Source organism: Salvelinus sp. IW2-2015, linkage group LG3 (genome assembly GCF_002910315.2).
Source record: "Salvelinus sp. IW2-2015 linkage group LG3, ASM291031v2, whole genome shotgun sequence".
Classification (NCBI taxonomy): Eukaryota; Metazoa; Chordata; class Actinopteri; order Salmoniformes; family Salmonidae; genus Salvelinus; species Salvelinus sp. IW2-2015.
The window spans coordinates 20,611,860-20,631,248 of NC_036840.1; the positions used below are offsets into that span (position 1 = coordinate 20,611,860).

Sequence of the window (19,389 nt, forward strand, 5' to 3'; positions counted from 1 at the left end):
GCTATAACTGTCCAATGTGACTTTAAGTTCACAGGCACTATCACATGCTCAAAACCTCACCACTTATGAATCGTTCTAGGCGAATTTGGCATAACCTCTTTGCACTCAAAAAACAGACTGTAATTGCTGACTCGTAAAAGATGCAGAGCAATGATTGAAAGTGCTGCTGGGTATTTGAACCAAATCCCCATGAAATAACACCATATATAGATTCTACAGACCCTACTGAGTAATCCCAACCCCACTTTTACTTTAGCACATATAAACGTTTTTTCTCTATAAGCCGATATGTAATTTATAGGCCTACGGTGTATTGCACTGGGAACAATGGATTAGGTGTAGCAGAAAGTTATATTAGGTATTTAGACCTCAGTCCACCATGAAATAACACCAATATACAGTGGGGAGAACAAGTATTTGATACACTGCCGATTTTGCAGGTTTTCCTACTTACAAAGCATGTAGAGGTCTGTAATTTTTATCATAGGTACACTTCAACTATGAGAGACGGAATCTAAAACAAAAATCCAGAAAATCACATTGTATGATTTTTAAGTAATTAATTTGCATTTTATTGCATGACATAAGTATTTGATACATCAGAAAAGCAGAACTTAATATTTGGTACAGAAACCTTTGTTTGCAATTACAGAGATCATACGTTTCCATGTAGTTCTTGACTAGGTTTGCACACACTGCAGCAGGGATTTTGGCCACTCCTCCCTACAAGATCTTCTCCAGATCCTTCAGGTTTCGGGGCTGTCGCTGGGCAATACGGAGTTTCAGCTCCCTCCAAAGATTTTCTATTGGGTTCAGGTCTGGAGACTGGCTAGGCCACTCCAGGACCTTGAGATGCTTCTACGGAGCCACTCCTTAGTTGCCATGGCTGTGTGCTTCGTGTCGTTGTCATGCTGGAAGACCCAGCCACGACCCATCTTCAATGCTCTTACTGAGGGAAGGAGGTTGTTGGCCAAGATCTCGCGATACATGGCCCCATCCATCCTCCCCTCAATACGGTGCAGTCGTCCTGTCCCCTTTGCAGAAAAGCATCCCCAAAGAATGATGTTTCCACCTCCATGCTTCACGGTTGGGATGGTGTTCTTGGGTTGTACTCATACTTCTTCTTTCCAAACACGGCGAGTGGAGTTAGACCAAAAAGCTCTATTTTTGTCTCATCAGACCACATGACCTTCTCCATTCCTCCTCTGGATCATCCAGATGGTCATTGGCAAACTTCAGACAGGCCTGGACATGCACTGGCTTAAGCAGGGGGACCTTGCGTGCGCTGCAGGATTTTAATCCATGACGGCGTAGTGTGTTACTAATGGTTTTCTTTGAGACTGTGGTCCCAGCTCTCTTCAGGTCATTGACACAGGTCCTCGTGTAGTTCTGGGCTGATCCTCACCTTCCTCATGATCATTTGATGCCCACGAGGTGAAATCTTGCATGGAGCCCAGACCGAGGGTGATTGACCGTCATCTTGAATTCTTCCATTTTCTAATATTGCGCCAACAGTTGTTTCCTTCTCACCAAGCTGTGCCCATGTCCTGGTAGCCCATCCCAGCCTTGTGCAGGTCTACAATTTTATCCCTGATGTCCTTACACAGCTCTCTGGTCTTGGCCTTGTGGAGAGGTTGGAATCTGTTTGATTGAGTGTGTGGAACAGGTGTATTTATACAGGTAACGAGTTCAAACAGGTGCAGTTATACAGGTATGAGTGGAGAACAGGAGGGCTTCTTAAACAAAAACTAACAGGTCTGTGAGAGCTGGAATTCTTACTGGTTGGTAGGTGATCAAATACTTATGTCATGCAATAAAATGCAAATTAATTATTTAAAAATCATACAATGTGATTTTCTGGATTTTTGTTTTAGATTCCGTCTCTCACAGTTGAAGTGTACCTATGATAAAAATTACAGACCTCTACATGCTTTGTAAGTAGGAAAACCTGCAAAATCGGCAGTGTATCAAATACTTGTTCTCCCCACTGTATATATATATATATTCTACAGACCCAACTGAATAATCGCAACCCCACCTTTTATGGAGCGGGCGGAGTGAAAAGCCAGAAGCAGGCCGTTCGACACAGTCCCCCTCCAAAACAAACCATATTTGGCTAGTAGAGACCCTACTGAGTATTTGCCACCCCTCGACCTTCGCCTCTCCCGAGTCCGTAGGTGAGTTGCAACGATGGGACAAGACTGTAACTACCAATTGGGGAGAAACAGTATAAAAAATACATTCTGAAATTTGAATGGAAGTGAATAGGGCATTTCTACGTCAAAGGTATACGGGGAGTTTTCTTATATCTCTCAGATATAGGACAGACACTTCAAAACATACTTCCTTTTGATACATTTTTTGACTATCTGTTTTTCCACATATGAATCTGTTATTCAAAGCTTTTATATGGGCTTATAGCAGTAAGGCCAAATTCAATGTTTCATCAAATAAATTTGTATATCTGTCCACTAATTAGGACTAGTAAAGCCCCAATGCACTACTTTTTTTGTTGAAATCACAAAAAATAATGAATTGCCTGTGTTATAGACTGCTATATAGGTCACTAATACAGGATTAGTAAAGGCCCAGTGCACTACCATTGTGAAAGAATTATACAAACTTAAAAAATATATTTTTCAGAGGGTGTTGCACCTCTACTTTCCGTGTATATGGTAGTGGAGATGATTTACGATGATTGGTGTGTGTGTGCACCCACACATGGCACGAGAGGAACACACACAGTGCTGCCCATTTATATGCCTAAAGATATGGGCAATTCCCGAAGTCATACTCAATTCTGTGTGCTTACACTCCACTCTTGTGGCCAAACCAATACACCACAACCTCCTTTGACATTTACTTGTTCTTTTCTCCCGATAAATTATCCTCTGTAAATATATAAATTATTCAATATAATAGTTAATATAATATACATATAATATGATATGACTCTGTAAGACCGGTAAGAGGGAAAGAGACATAAAGAGAGAGGAGAGAGAGTGAAAGTAGGGAAAGGGAGAGAGAGAAGAGAGAGATAAAGGAACACAGAGAGAGAGAGCAACAGAGGGAGAGTGAGTATTATGAATTCCCTTTACCTCACAACCCTTTCAAGTTGCACACTCCACTCCCCATCCCCCAGAAACGGAGCCTGAGATTTTAGGCCAGGGGTACCATAAACCGTCCTCTCAATCTGACTTGTGTGAATTTGCTCAAATTTGTTGCTAGGGCAGTTGCTAGGTAAGTTGTTCGGGGGTGTACACCCTTCTGACCTCCCAGGTCACACACTTTTCTGTCTCCTTCAAGCAGTGGCAGAGAGAGCTGCAAGCTCCTAAACCTCTGCACTGCCCATCACATCTGGATTTGTATCTCTGGACTAGGATGTTGTGTATGGAAGCATTTTGCTGCCGAAACTCAATTGGAAATCCAAGTGGCCAAATCAAATATCAATAGCATGTTTGCAAATCCTTTCACTAAATGGGAATGCATTTTTTTGTGGCAAAATTCTAAATGAAATGCAAAAAATATATAATTTTCATAATTGAATATGCATAATGTCTGCCAATTTGAAAAATAAATAACAAAGTGTGTTTGATATTTCATTTAAAAATGAAAAACAACTTGTTTTCTCAGTTATTGTGTCAAAATTGGAAATGGAATAATGGAAAACAAATAACAACCCCTCATTTAATATTCAAATCAAATCAAAGTTTATTTGTCATGTGCGCCGAATACAACAGGTGTAGTAGACCTTACAGTGAAATGCTTACTTACTTACTAACCAATAGTGCAACAAAGGTATTAGGTGAACAATAGGTAAGTAAAGAAATAAAACAACAGTTTAAAAAAACAGACTGTATACCGTAGCGAGGATATAAAAGTAGCGAGGCTACATACAGACACCGGTTAGTCAGGCTGATTGAGGTAGTATGTACATGTAGATATGGTTAAAGTGACTATGCATATATGATGAACAGAGAGTAGCAGTAGCGTAAAAGAGGGGTTGGCTGGTGGTGGGACACAATGCAGATAGCCCGGTTAGCCAATGTGCGGGAGCATTGGTTGGTCGGCCCAATTGAGGTAGTATGTACATGAATGTACAGGGCTTAGGAGTGTGTTTACAGGCTAGGTTGGCAGCTCATAGAAAGGATTAGTCTGTGTGTGACAGGAAGATACAAATACCCATGTTAGCTAAGATGCAGAACTTATTATAGCTACCGGTAGGTTAGTAGCTATCTGGCTAGCTGGCAAAGAAGAGGCACTACTGGCTAACGTTAGCAGTACCAACTGGTACTGGCTAGCATAGCTAGCTAGCTACCTTAGCTAGTTAGCTACCTTCACAACAAGACACCATCGTGGAACACCTTCTTGTAATTTCACATTTGGAAGGTGGATAACTAACAATTAGCTGGATTACTAGCTTGCATGGTTATAGATAAGTTTGCAAAAAATGATGCACTAAAGTTACTCTAGTGGGGATCACTAATGGTATGTAGCTATTCAAAAACAAAGGACTTATCTGAAAGCATTTCATCAGACTATATAGTGTAACATCACATGTACAATATAATATTTTGTTTCTTATTTTGGCCAGCTCTCACACTGTGTGTGCATTTTCCCTGAGCAATGAGCAAATTTAGGACATGTACAATCCCATATTACTTGGATAGGTAAAGAGGTAACAGTATGCTTGCAACTTTAACAGTATTCAGTCAAGGAACAGCTTTACTGCTCAAGAAAATATGGTGTCACAGTGAAGGGGAAGAGCAGGCAGGTGTGCTTCCTATCTCTTGTGGGGATACCCTGATGGTGCCATGACAAACAGTTGAAATTGAAAGTTTACATACACTCAGGTTGGAGTCATTAAAACTCGTTTTTCAACCACTCCACAAATTTCTTGTTAACAAACTATAGCTTTGGCAAGTCGGTTAGGACATCTACTTTGCGCATGACACAAACCTTTTCCCCAACAATTGTTTACAGACAGATTATTTCACTTATACAATTCACAATTCCAGTGGGTCAGAAGTTTACATACACTAAGTTGACTGGGCCTTTAAACAGCTTGGAAAATTCCAGTAAATGATGTCATGGCTTTAGAAGCTTCTGATAGGCTAATTGACATCATTTGAGTCAATTGGAGGTTTACCTGTGGATGTATTTCAAGGCCTACCTTCAAACTCAGTGCCTCTTTGCTTAACATCATGAGAAAATCAAAAGAATCATCCCAAAATTTGGCCAAGGTGTATGTAAACTTCTGACAACAACTGTACAGTGGGGCAAAAAAGTATTTAGTCAGCCACCAATTGTGCAAGTTCTCCCACTTAAAAAGATGACTATGACAACTATGACAGACAAAATGAGGAAAAAAAATCCAGAAAATCACATTGTAGGATTTTTTATGAATTTATTTGCAAATTATGGTGGAAAATAAGTATTTGGTCACTAAACAGCAAGATTTTGGCTCTCAACAGACCTGTAATTTTTCTTTAAAGGGCTCCTCTGTCTCCACTCGTTACCTGTATTAATGGACCTGTTTGAACTTGTTATCAGTATAAAAGACACTGTCCACAACCTCAAACAGTCCACACTCCAAACTCCACTATGGCCAAGACAAAGACTGTCAAAGGACCCAGAAAACAAAATTGTAGACCTGCACCAGGCTGGGAAGACTGAATCTGCAATAGGTAAGCAGCTTGGTTTAGAAGAATCAACTGTGGGAGCAATTATTAGGAAATGGAAGACATACATACCACTGATAATCTCCCTCGATTGGGGCTCACGCAAGATCTCACCCCGTGGGGTCAAAATGATCAAAGAACGGTGAGCAAAAATCCAGAACCACACGGGGGACTAGTGAATGCCTGCAGAGAGCTGGGACCAAAGTAACAAACCTACCATCAGTACAACTACGCCGCCAGGGACTCAAATCCTGCAGTGCCAGACGTGTCCCTGCTTAAGCCAGTACATGTCAGGTCCGTCTGAAGTTTGCTAGAGAGCATTTGGATGATCCAGAAGAGATTGGGAGAATGTCATATGGTCAGATGAAACCAAAATAGAATTTTTTGGTAAAAACTCAACTCGTCGTGTTTGGGGACAAAGAATGCTGAGTTGCATCCAAAGACACAATACCTTACTGTGAAGCATGGGGGTGGAAACATCATGCTTTTGGCCTCTTTTTCTGCAAAGGGACCAGGACAACTGATCGTGTAAAGGAAAGAATGAATGGCGATGTATCGTGAGATTTTGAGTGAAAACTCTTCCATCAGCAAGAGGGCATTGAAGATGAAACGTGGCTGGGTCTTTCAGCATGACAATGATCCCAAAACAACCGCCGGGCAACGAAGGAGTGGCTTTGTAAGAAGCATTTCAGGTCCTGGAGTGGCCTAGCCAGTCTCCAGATCTCAACACAATAGAAAATCTTTGGAGGGAGTTGAAAGTCCGTGTTGCCAGCAACAGCCCAAAACACACTGCTCTAGAGGAGATCTGCATGGAGGAATGGGCCAAAATACCAGCAACAGTGTGTGAAAACCTTGTGAAGACTTACAGAAACGTTTGACCTCTGTCATTGCCAACAAGGGGTATATAACAAGGTATTGAGAAACTTTTGTTATTGACCAAATACTTATTTTCACCATAATTTGCAAATAAATTCATTAAAATCTACAATGTGATTTTCTGGATTTTTTTTTCTCATTTTGTCTGTCATAGTTGAAGTGTACCTATGATGAAAATTACAGGCTTCCTCATCTTTTTAAGTGGGAGAACTTGCACAATTGGTGGCTGACTAAATACTTTTTTGCCCCTGTATATGACAACCAGCAGTTTATATAAAGGCTGTTGGCCAAAGGGTTCCCTTCGCTCCACACTGTCAAAGGTTGCGTCAATCAATCTCTGGTATCAGGATAAAATGTGATTCAAAGTCACCAAATATCTCTTTTATTTAACATAAGCTCAGAATGGTAAATGCAATTTTCGTATATACGGGTTCACTGTATCACCACGCAGGGTAAAGCAGAGAACTGACTGAAATAGTACAGACATTTTCTTTTATACTGTGACAGTGGTATTTCCAACTTTAGAGTTGGCCTGTCACAGTAGAGGCTTAGCGTGGTTTAAACTTGCTAGCCTATCGGTGGTGCCCAGACACAGCACTCAGGATTCAAATGTCCGGAATGTTGTTTGTGAAGATTGAACTGATTTGTTGGTTTCTACACATTCCTCAGTTCCTGTTTTCTTGTTGTTCAGCATTTTTCCTACACATTCCTCAGTTCCTGTTTTCTTGTTATTCAGCATTTTTCCATCTTGTCTCAACCTTGTGGTTTGCACAGTCGACACCCTAGATTAACAACAGCTTTTCTGCAGTCACACTATGTTTTGTGATTAACATGTCCTACTTCTATAAGGCATATATTTATGTTAAAAGAGAACAAAACCATCCTGTGACACACAGTCACTGTCAAAATAAATATACACTGAATTAGGGCTGGGCGATGAATTAATATCAATAATTATCGAGGTAATTTCTTCCCTCAATAACGATATAAAAACGTTTATATAAATTTTCGATAATGTCGATATGAATAATTAGGTACAGCAGTCTATTTCACCACTGTGACGCAGCAGGAACGCGCGGAGAAGTGACAATATGCACGTGGAGAGGTATATGCCCACTAAAAACCACCTACCACCTCGAGTGATGGAGTAGCCACTATTAAGCACAAAAATTTGTGATGTAGGCGAAAACAGTGGCAGTGAGAGACATGGAGAAGGAGCAGCTTCCAACGAAGAAATTAATGATAAAAATGGTTCAACTGTTTCAGTTATTTGGAAGTCCGACAAAGAGCAGAGCAATGTTTGGTGCAAATTATGCCGTAGACAGGTGGCTACCAAGTCGGGTAATACGACAAACCTTTTTCAAAATCTGAAGCAAAATCACTCTTTGGAACGTGCAGAATTTTTGAGTTTGCGCCACGGTATTGATAAACGCCCGTCAAGCACCAGCCAATCTAGGGATGTTCGCCCGAAGCAGTCAACACTGACAGCGTTTATTTCCTACAAGCAAACATCAAAAAGACACAAAGACATCATAAATGCTATTATGCATTGCATTGCTAAGGCCATGCTACGACTTAGCACAGTCGAAAAGGAAGGTTTCAAGAGGCTTATCAATTTAATTGACCTCAGGTACGTACTCCCTGGCCACAAACATTTCTCTCACACCGCACTGCCTAAACTCTACACCGTGTAGGGGAAAAGTTGAGGAATGGCTCAAGACAGATTTGACGTATTTTGCTACTACTACCGATCTGTGGTCTAGTCGCACATCAGAGCCTTATCAACTATCAGAGCCTCACTATCAACTATATTGACAAAGAGTGGTATCTTCTAAATAAATGCCTTCAAACATCATACTTTCCCGACAACCACACGAGTGAAGCTATAGCAGAGGGGCTCACTGACTCTCTCGCCTCCTGGGGACGCAGTCAAAACAGACACGTCGGCATTACAACAGATAGTGGTGCGAACATGTTTTGGACATCGTCTGCACTTGGCCAATGGTAAGTAACCTTGTCATTGTGTATATTGAAGTGATTGGTTAGATTAAACTAAATGTGCATTTTCTTTCATCAACTGATTAAGTTAAATATTACATTTGTACATAACTAAAGGGATAATTGTTATTTTAACATTTTATTAAAATCTCTTGATTTCTCTTAGAGAGAGTAGGTAGAGATAAACGGGTGGATCGAGCAATTGGAGTGTGTAAGAAAGTGGTAGGTGCCTTTTCCTATTCGTGGAAAAAGAAGAGAAACCTGGCAGTTGCTCAAAAAGAACACACAACCTATCCCAGCACAAGTTGGTGACAGAGTCGCCTACCAGGTGAGGATCACGTCAAAAGATGGTGCGAAGAGTAATGGAGCAGGAGAAAGCCATTTCACAGGTCTTGTCCAGTGACAAGAAGACACGGCACTTAGCTCCCGCCTATACTGATATAGATGTTCTTGAGTCCATCAACCAGGCATTGACCCCACTCCTAGAATTCACAGATGCTCTGTCTGGTGAGTCTTATGTCAGTGTGTCTTACCTGAAGCCAGTAATACACCGGTTCAATAGAGGTCATGAAACCTGATGATGGTGAAACAGAGCTCACCCAAACCATCAAAACGGTAGTCATGGACTATCTGAATGAGAAATATGATGACCTAGCCACAGATGACCTCCTGGACATAGCATCGTTGGTCGACACTGGGTTTAAAACACATTACATCAAAGAGGAGAAGGTGGGCCACATAAAAGCAAGAGCTGTCTCAGAGGTGGTCAATGAGGGACATGAAAACCCAAGCCCAGCACAGGGAGATGTTGCTGCTGCTTCACCACAACTGCCAGCTAAAAAGTGAAAGTCACTGGGCAGTTTTTTGAAAAAGCCATACTCCACCACCACAGGTCTTACTGAAATCCAGCTGGTAGAAAAGGGACTCAGCTGCTACCTTCAGTCTCCTGATGCTGACAGTGAAACCAATCCACTGGACTGGTGGAAGAGCCACCAAAAAAAACTTTCACGAAGTCAGCCACCTGGCAAAGCGCTACCTGTGCATTCCTGCGACCAGCTCCCCCTCAGAGCGTGTTTTTAGCACAGGTGGCAACATAGTGACCTGCCATGGGGCAGCTTTAAAGCCAGAGACCGTAGACAGACTTGTCTTTCTTGCTTGTAACTTGTAAGACAACAACTACCCCAACATAAACTGTGATGTGCCGTTAGGCTAACATTTATAATGCATATTGACTTGCACTACTTAATTTTTTTACATTTCTTGCTCATGACTTGTAAGGCTTTACCTTTTAAACATTTGATTAATATCGTGATAATTATTGTTATCGAATGAAAAAAGATATATATATCGTGAAATTTTATTTGCCATATCGCCCAGCCCTACACTGAGTGTATAAAACTTTAGGGACACCTGCTCTTTCTATGACATAGACTGACCAGGTGAAAGCTATGATCCTGTATCGATGTCACCTATTAAATCCACTTCAAACAGTGTAGCTGGAGGGGAGGAGACAGGTTAATTATTATATTATATACAGTACCAGTCAAAAGTTTGGACACACCTACTCATTCCAGAATTATGTTTTTTTTAAACTATTTTCTACACTTTAGAATAATAGTGTAGACATCAAAACTATGAAATAGCACATATGGAATCATGTAGTAACCAAAAAAAAGTGTTAAACAAATCAAAATAAATGTTGTATTTGAGATTCTTCAAAGTAGCCACCGTTTGCCTTGATGACAGCTTTGCACACTCTTGGCATTCTCTCAACCAGTTTCATGAGGTAGTCACCTGGAATGCATTTCAATTAAAAGGTGTGCCTTGTTAGAAGTTCATTTGTGGAATTTCTTTCCTTAATGCGTTTGAGCCAATCAGTTGTGATGTGACAAGGTAGGGGTGGTATACAGAAGATAGCCCGATTTGGTGAAAGACCAAGTCGATATTATGTCAAATACAGCTCAAATAAGCAAAGAGAAACGACAATCCATTGTTACTTTAAGACATGAAGGTCAGTCAATCTGGAAAATTTAAAGAACTTTGAAAGCTTCTTCAAGTGCAGTCGCAAAAACCATCAAGTGCTATGATGAAACTGGCTCTTATGAGGACCGCCACAGGAAAGGAAGACCAAGAGTTACCTCTGCTGCAGAGGATAAGCTCATTAGAGTTACCAGCCTTAGAAATTGCAGCCCAAATAAATGCTTCACAGTGTTCAAGTAACAGACACATCTCAACATCCACTGTTCAGAGGAGACTGTGTGAATCAAGCTTTCATGTTTGAATTGCTGCAAATAAACCACTATTAAAGGACACCAATAATAATAAGATACTTGATTAGGCCAAAAAACACAAGCAATGGAGATTAGACCAGTGGAAATTTGTCCTTTAGTCTGATGAGTCCAAATTTGAGATTTTTGGTTCCAACCGCCGTGTCTTTGTGAGATGCGGAGTAGTTGAACGGATGATCTCCACATGTGTAGTTCCCACCGTGAAGTATGGAAGAGGAGGTGTGATGGTGTGGGGGTGCTTTTCTGGTGACACTGTTGGTGATTTATTTAGAATTCAAGGCACACGTAACCAGCATGGCTACCACAGCATTCTGCAGCAATACGCATTCCTATCTGGTTTGCGCTTAGTGGGACTATCATTTGTTTTTCAACAGGACGGACAATGACCCAACACATCTCCAGGCTGTGTACGGGCTATTTGACCAAGAAGGAGAGTGATGGTATTTGGTATTTTATTAGGATCCCCATTAGCTGTTGCAAAAGCAGCAACTAATCTTCCTGGGGTCCACGCAAAACATTAAACATAATACAGAATGACATAATACAGAACATCAATAGACAAGAACAGCTCAAGGACAGAACTACATAAATGTTTTAAAAAGGAACACATAGCCTACATATCAATGCATACACTGGGCCAGAATGATTACCAGGACGTCTACTCAAAGCATGCACAGACCAACTGTCAAGTGTCTTCACTGACATTTTCAACCTCTCCCTGACCGAGTCTGTAATACCTACATGTTTCAAGCAGACCACCATAGTCCCTGTGCCAAAGGAAGCGAAGGTAACCTGCCTAAATGATTACCGTCCCGTGGCACTCATGTCGGTAGCCATGAAGTTCTTTGAAAGACCAGTCATGGCACACATCAACAGCATCCTCCTGGACACCCTAGACCCACTCCAATTTGCATACCGCCCCAACAAATCCACAGATGACGCAATCTCAATCGCACTCCACACTGCCCTTTCCCACCTGGACTAAAGGAACACCTATGTGAGAATGCTGTTCATTGACTACAGCTCAGCGTTCAAGACCATAGTGCCCACGCAGCTCATCACTAACCTAAGGACTCTGGGAATAAACACCTCCCTCTGCAACTGGATCCTGGACTTCCTGACGGGCCACCCCCAGGTGGTAAGAGTAGGCAACAACACGTCTGCCACGCTGATCCTTAACACTGGGGCCCCTCAGGGGTGTGTACTTAGTCCCCTCCTTTATTCTCTGTTCACCCACGACTGCGTGGCCAAACACGACTCCAACACCATCATTAAGTTTGCTGACGACACAACAGTGGTAGGCCTGATCACCGAGAACGATGAGATGGCCTATAGGGAGGAGGTCAGAGAACTGGCAGTGTGGTGCCAGGACAACAACCTCTCCCTCAATGTGAGCAAGACAAAGGAGCTGATTGTGGACTACAGGAAAAGGCGGGCCGAACAGGCCCCCATTAACATCGATGGGGCTGTAGTGGAGTGGGTCGAGAGTTTCAAGTCCCTTGGTGTCCACATCACCAACGAACTCTCATGGTACAAACATACCAAGACAGTCGTGAAGAGGGCACGACAAAACCTTTACCCCCTCAGAAGACTGAAAAGATTTGGCATGGGTCCCCAGATCCTCAAAAGGTTTTGGCGCTCCGGTACCGCTTGCCGTGCGGTAGCAGAGAAAACTGCCCTCTGATTACAATTAAGAGCAAAACGTGCCACTCTGTTCTGGGCTAGCTGCAGCTTAACTAGGTCTTTCCTTGCAGCACTGGACCACACGACTGGACAATAATCAAGATTAGACAAAACTAGAGCCAGTCAGATGTGCAGCCAGACTTATTAGCCACTCCTTTTGCCCCATCTCTTTCAACCATACAGTTTTTCAATTCCTCATAAATCCATGGAGCCTTAACAGTTCCAAGAGTCAGTTTCTTAACAGGTGCATGTTTATCAATAATTGGAAGAAGTAATTTCATAAATGCATCAAGTGCAGCGTCTGGATGCTCCTCATTAATCACACCCGACCAACAAATATTTTTAACATCATCCACATGAGTCACATCAAAATCTTTTGTATGATCTCTTATAAGCTATTTTAGGCCCAGCTGTTGGAACTTTGGCTTTCCTGGATATAGCTATGTTGTGATCACTGCATCCAATGGGTACGGATACAGCTTTAAAACAAAGTTCTACAGTATTAGTAAAAATGTGATCGATACATGTGGATGATCTTGCTCCTGTAGTGTTTGTAAACACCCTGGTAGGTTGAATAATAACCTGAACCAGATTACAGGCACTGGTTACAGTAAGAAGATTCATCTTGAGCAAACAGCTTGATGCAAACCAGTCAATATTCAGGTCCCCAAGAAAGTAGAACGCTCTGTTTACATCACATACACTATCAAGCATTTTGCACCTATTATTTAGATACTGACTGTTAGCATTTGGTGGCCTATAGCAGCACCCCAAAAGAAAAGGCTTTAGTTGTGCCAAGTGAACTTGCAACCACAACACTTCAATAACATGGAGTGCTGCATCAGATGACCTGGCCTCCACATTCACCCGACCTTAACCCAATTGAGATGGTTTGTGATGAGTTGGACCGTAGAGTGAATGAAAAGAAGAAAACAAGTGCTCAGCATATGTGGGAACTCCTTCAAGACTGTTGGAAAAGCATTCCAGGTGAAGCTGGTTGAGAGAATCCCGAGTGTGTGCAATGCGGTCATCAAGGCAAACGGTGGCTACTTTGAAGAATCTCAAATCTAAAATGTTTTTTCATTTGTTGAACACTTTTTTGGTTACAACATGATTCCATATGTGTTATTTCATAGTTTTGATGTCTTCACTATTATTCTACAATGTAGAAAATAGTAAAAAATAAAGAAAAATCCTTGAATGAGTAGGTGTGTCCAAACTTTTGACTGGTACTGTGTGCCATTCAGAGGGTGAATGGGCAAGACAAAAGATGTATGTGCTTTTGAACAGGGTATGGTAGTAGGCGTCAGGCGCACCGGGTTGCGTGTGTCAAAAACGTCAACTCTGCTGTATTTTTCACGCACAACAGTTTCCCGTTTATCAAGAATGGTCCACCACTCAGAGGACATCCAGCCAACTTGACACAACTGTGGGAAGCATTGGAGTAAACATGGGCCAGCATCCCTGTGGAACGCTTTAGACACCTTGTAGAGTCCATGCCCCAACGAATTGAGACTGTTCTGAGGGCAAAAGGGGGTGCAACTCAATATTAAGAAAGTGAGGCCAATGGTGACTTGTAAAATATATATTTTTGTATTTCATTTTCAATACATTTGCAAAAATATGTCATTATGGGGTATTATGTGTAGATTTGTGAGAGGATAAAATCTATTTGATCAATTCTAAATTCAGGCTGTAACACAACAAAATGTGGAATAAGTCAAGGGGTATGAATACTTTCTGAAGGCACTGTAGTACAGCTTCGCCTCTTTCTCTCTGATCCAGATATACTTAAAGAAATTAAGAGTACCGATATTTCTGTCTGAGCATAGCTAGCAAGCCCAGGCAACCTCTTCCGCCTCATGTTACCAAAACCCGGTCCACCGTGTTTGATTGACAGGTCTAGCATATCGAAAATGCAAAGGAACAATACATTTTTAAAAAATAGCAAAATGAAGCATTGCGATTGATTTATCTAATTTTACTGAAAAATTGGAATTTCGCCAGTCTTAAGTATGTAAAAGCATTGTCAATTGCTAATTGAGAATTATCTTTATTTTTGTCACAATTCATGCCATCAGAACAAGGAAAGGATATGGCAAACATGAGAAGTGATTTGTCATTTTAAGCATTTACTTTTAATTATACACTTTACTATTTATTTTTCAAAGTGCCAGACATTATGCATACTCAATCATGAAAATCATAATGCAATGTCTTTTTTTGCATTTCAATTCAAATGTTGTCACAAAAATGCATACTCATTTAGGAAAATGAATTGCAAACATGCTATTGATTTACCATTTGCCCATTTGCTTTTCCGATTGAAATGTGTATATTGTTCTTTGTACTTTGTTACTATTGCCTATTGTATGTTGCCTCTGTGTTTGCGGTGTTGTGTAATGTGCAGGTAGCATATACATTCATACAGTCCTTCCCTTGTTAATAGCCTTGTTGCTCTACTTGTGCCATCAGTTATTGTATTGTGTACAGTGTATTCTATTACCCGTTTTCTGTTCATTAAGAATCACTAGCATTCCACGTCCTTTCCACATACATCTCCATGCACTGTTCCTGTGTGTGTGAATATAGTTCCCTGTGCATTGACTCTTGGGCTGCCTTATTCACCTCAAACCGTGGGCGGTGTCAGTGGGTCACAGACCAGCAAACACGTAACCCGTGTTGTACTCTTTCAGTAAGGAAAGGAAGAGAGAGAGCAATAGACTCGGTATTAGAGGTAAGCAAGCAAGGTGTCTTTATTTTGTTGCAATTTGACAAACAACAAGCTGGCATTCATGAATACATACTTCTACAAAAGCCATTCTAATGTATTATTTAAAGTACTAGCGACTGTAACAAATGATGCAGAAGTAGTAGTACTGTAATAGTACAGTAGTGTTACTAGTATAAACTGTATACACTATATACAGTAGATACTATGCTGTATATACCCATAATACTGTACATACTCTATATACTGTTTAGACTAGTATACTGTTGGATTGAAAAAGGAAAAATAAAAATAATAATATAACAATTCAAATAAAAATATGGCACTCTTTATATATTATATTGCTTTGTCAATCTTCATCGTCATAATCATCATCATTGTTGTCATCATCATACAATAAATGTCATATATTTAGTTATCAATGTGTTATATTATTGCTAACATCAACTGCAATTTCAAAGCTATAATAATTGTAATAATAATCAAAATACATATCAGGACATCAGGGGTATTATATTGTTACGGAAAATAACTGTCATAAATTTTGAGTAGAATACAGAGAGGGGGGGCTGTTGCTCTGGACATGCATAAAGGGATATCATTGGAGGAGCGAGGGTAAGCAGGCCCTCTTATTGGAAAAGAGGTGCTTGAGCAGCTGTCACTCAGTCATCATCGGAAACACTCACGCAGCCAATCCATACATACACACATGCATTCTGTTCAGTCAAACAAAGTGGATGCGTCCCAAATGGCAACCCATTCCCTATATAGTGCACAACTTTTGACCAGAGCCCTTTGGGCCCTGATCAAAAGTAATGCACTATGTAGGGAATAGTGTGCCATTTGGGACGTACCCAGTACCTAAATAATTACAGATAGTCTGACTTTTTTAAATTTTATATATATATTTTTTTAAAGCTAGACTACTCTACTCCAGTCGTCAAATAGGAGTTGTACATGCCGGTGAATAAACCAATCATAATGATTCGCTGAAAGACCCACTGATCAATCACAAGGCTGATCCTGATCCCTTCCACAATGTCAACAAACGCAAGTTCAAATAAATATGACATTACACCTATGACATCACAAAAGTATGACACCATGCAAAAACTGTATAGAGATGGGCAGATGGACACACAGACAAGTAGACAAACACAAGCAGACACAGAGAGACAGAGGTGGACACCGATGGACAAACAAGCCAACAAACGGTAGACTCACAGTGACAGACAATTAGACACACATACAGAGAACACACAAAGACAGATAGACAGACGGACGGATTTATCATGTCAAAGTCTCTACTAGAGCAGCCAAACTCGGAACAATCTCAACAGATAGGGAAGTGATCGATAAACACTCCAGACACTTATACTCTGACATCTGTAGTTGGTTTAAACCTGAAGAATGCAACTGCAAAATAAAACACTGAAAAAGAGTAATAGATACCCACACATATTGTACGTATATGTCACATTAATGATAAATAACCTTAGTATAGACAAGAGTGGAGTACGTAACCCTGTTTTCTTTTTTCCCTCCATCTTCCCCTCTCTTTTTATCTTTACCCTCTCTCTCTCCATTTCCCACTCACCCTTGCTCCATCTCTCATTCCCCTCCATCTCTCCTACCCATGCTCTCCATCTCTCGCCCCTCTCTCACCCTCCTCCCTCTCTCTCCATCAGCCACTGCAGCAGTGCAGTACAGCCCAGCCAGGCCTGTCAGTCTCATAGCCAGCGAATGGCTGACGCAGCATCCTGTCGTTTCACTGGAGCACTGAATTACACACACACCGACAGACACACACTGAGTGAATTACTTCAGTCTCCATTAGACTAACGAGAACTGTGCGTCCTCTGGGGACATGGAGAGATGGAGGAGAGAGAGATGGAGGGGAAGGTGGAGAGAGAGATGGATAGGACAAAAGAGAGAGATGTAGGGGAGCGAGACACATCGACCCGTTGGCACGGAGATAATATTAGTAGTATGCACACACACACACTCTCACGCCCACAAAATATAATACTTTACTGCATTCTGACGCTAGAACAAACAACAGTGGGTGTGACTAAAATTCACAAGTGCTTGGCTACATATAGGTGATTGACAGAGGTATGTGGATATATACTGACAAGTGCATACAAACACTATCGCTCTCTCACACACCGAAACACACAGAGTGGATTGAGAAACGTGCACAGAGTTCAGCGATGAAGTTCAGCGATGAACAAGATAGACATGTGTGACATATAACATGACTACATGTCTATCTTGTTGATCGCTGGACTTGTGAGAATTGGTCCTCCGTGCACGTTTTTCAATCCACTCTGTGTGTTTTGGTAGGTGTGTGTGTTTCGGTGTGTGTGTGTGAGAGCGATAGTGTGTTTGTATGAACTTTGTATGCACTTGTCTGTTTATATCCATGTAGTGTAACACACACACACACAGTCTAATAGTTTTTTTTTTCAGTGTAGTTCTTTTCTAACCCAGCACACAGGGATTTACATGGCTCCAGATTCCTATAATAAATGATCTGAGGTTTTAGGTTTGGACCCACCCAGAATACATCCCAAATCCCACCCTATTCCATGTACTACTTTCGACCAGAGCTTAGTAGTGCACTATGTAGGGAATAGGGTGTAATTTGACATGCAAAAGAAGACGCTACACAGACACAGATTGTATTTCTGAATCCCACCCTTTTCCACATGGAGTGCACTACTTTCAACCAGAGCTTAGTAGTGCACTATACAGGGAATAGGGTGTCATTTGAGACACAGGAGAAGACACTACACAGATACAACAACAGATCACCTAACCAATACAGTCAAGGAGAAAGAAAGAAGGATAGAAGAACGGGGGGGAAGGACCGATATACGAGATAGACGAATGACAAGTGAACGGATACATGGTTAGACAGTGGAACAGTGGTCATAATAGCTGTTTTAAATAAAGATCATTCAAAATAAGCAGATAGCGAGATTTGTATCAACTGGAAAATAATAAAGTGAAGTAAAAAAAATATAAGAGTGATGTGGAACACAGAGGTTCAGTCGTACCACACTTCCGCGCACACACACACGCATGCCCACGGCTGCATGCATGCATACACACACACACACACTCACACAGTCTTCAGAGGTACTGTAATGACACACCTTTGAAATGTTCACCTTTTCACAGCCTTCATCAATGACCACCTCCTTCCATAATACATTTGATGCTGATAAATTGTCGGCTTATGGACGTGTCTTAGGCAGCCAAACATCTGCAATGGAAACAACAAAAAACCACGCAGAAACTATGATTTGTGATACAGTAAATGTGATTTTGTGGGGGAAAGGAATCCACTGTTTGGCCTACATTGAGTTAAATTGCAAGCCTTTAACAAATCATATCACATGAAGAAATGTAGGAAACTATGGAAGGACAAGGTGTTCATTATCTCTTTCTCTCTCTCCTCAGAGGTCAGTGCAGCGCTCCTGCTTGCTGTAATGGTCGAACTGGCTCTTCCAGTGCATCATGTAGGAGGACCAACGATGGAACTCCACCTTCCACTGACGCTCCGCCTCATCTATGTTATCTGGGGAGGAGAGAGAGAGAAAGAGAGAGAGATTACCACAAGTGAAAGACAGGGTCACCACTGTCACCTACAGATGGAATCACACAATATCAGACAAAATCCGAAAGGCACCCGAGAGACAGTGGGGAAGACCCAGGAAGCGACATTATCCCTGTTTATCTGACCAGGGGTCATAGGTCAGGAAACTAACCAGACATGTTTCACACAGACCTCTAACAGTAAAACACAGTGGCTTTTGGGGTTTGGAACATTTCCAATGAAAAGTTGGCATTATACTCATGTTTGGGTTTTTGGTATACAAAGATGGATCACACACACACACACACACACACACAGTCAAGTGGCTATTGACATATGTTCAGTTTCTCACAGCAAAGGCCTTCTGGGAATACTGACAAAGGAGGAGGGAAAGAAGGAGGGATGAAATAGAAGTTTTGTACATATTTTTATTTTTTATTTTTAAATATGCAAAATAAAAGGATAAGAAAGTAGAGAGAAAGGGAGTTTTAGAGGCTTCTCACTGCGCCAGCCAAGATTGAGAATGAT

At 41.3% G+C, this 19,389-nt stretch overlaps 1 protein-coding gene across 2 annotated transcripts in view; it reads right to left on the reverse strand.

Moving 5' to 3' along the window:
- Positions 1-15,257: 15,257 nt before the first annotated feature.
- The window catches only part of ache (acetylcholinesterase (Yt blood group)), a 40,159-nt gene continuing 36,027 nt past the window's right edge, over positions 15,258-19,389 (reverse strand). For both annotated transcript variants that reach the window (XM_023970767.3, XM_070435139.1), the window contains exon 11: positions 15,258-18,843. In XM_023970767.3, coding sequence (XP_023826535.1) covers positions 18,722-18,843 — 122 coding nt within the window. In that variant the 3' untranslated portion in view covers positions 15,258-18,721. The remainder of the gene's footprint in view (positions 18,844-19,389) is intronic.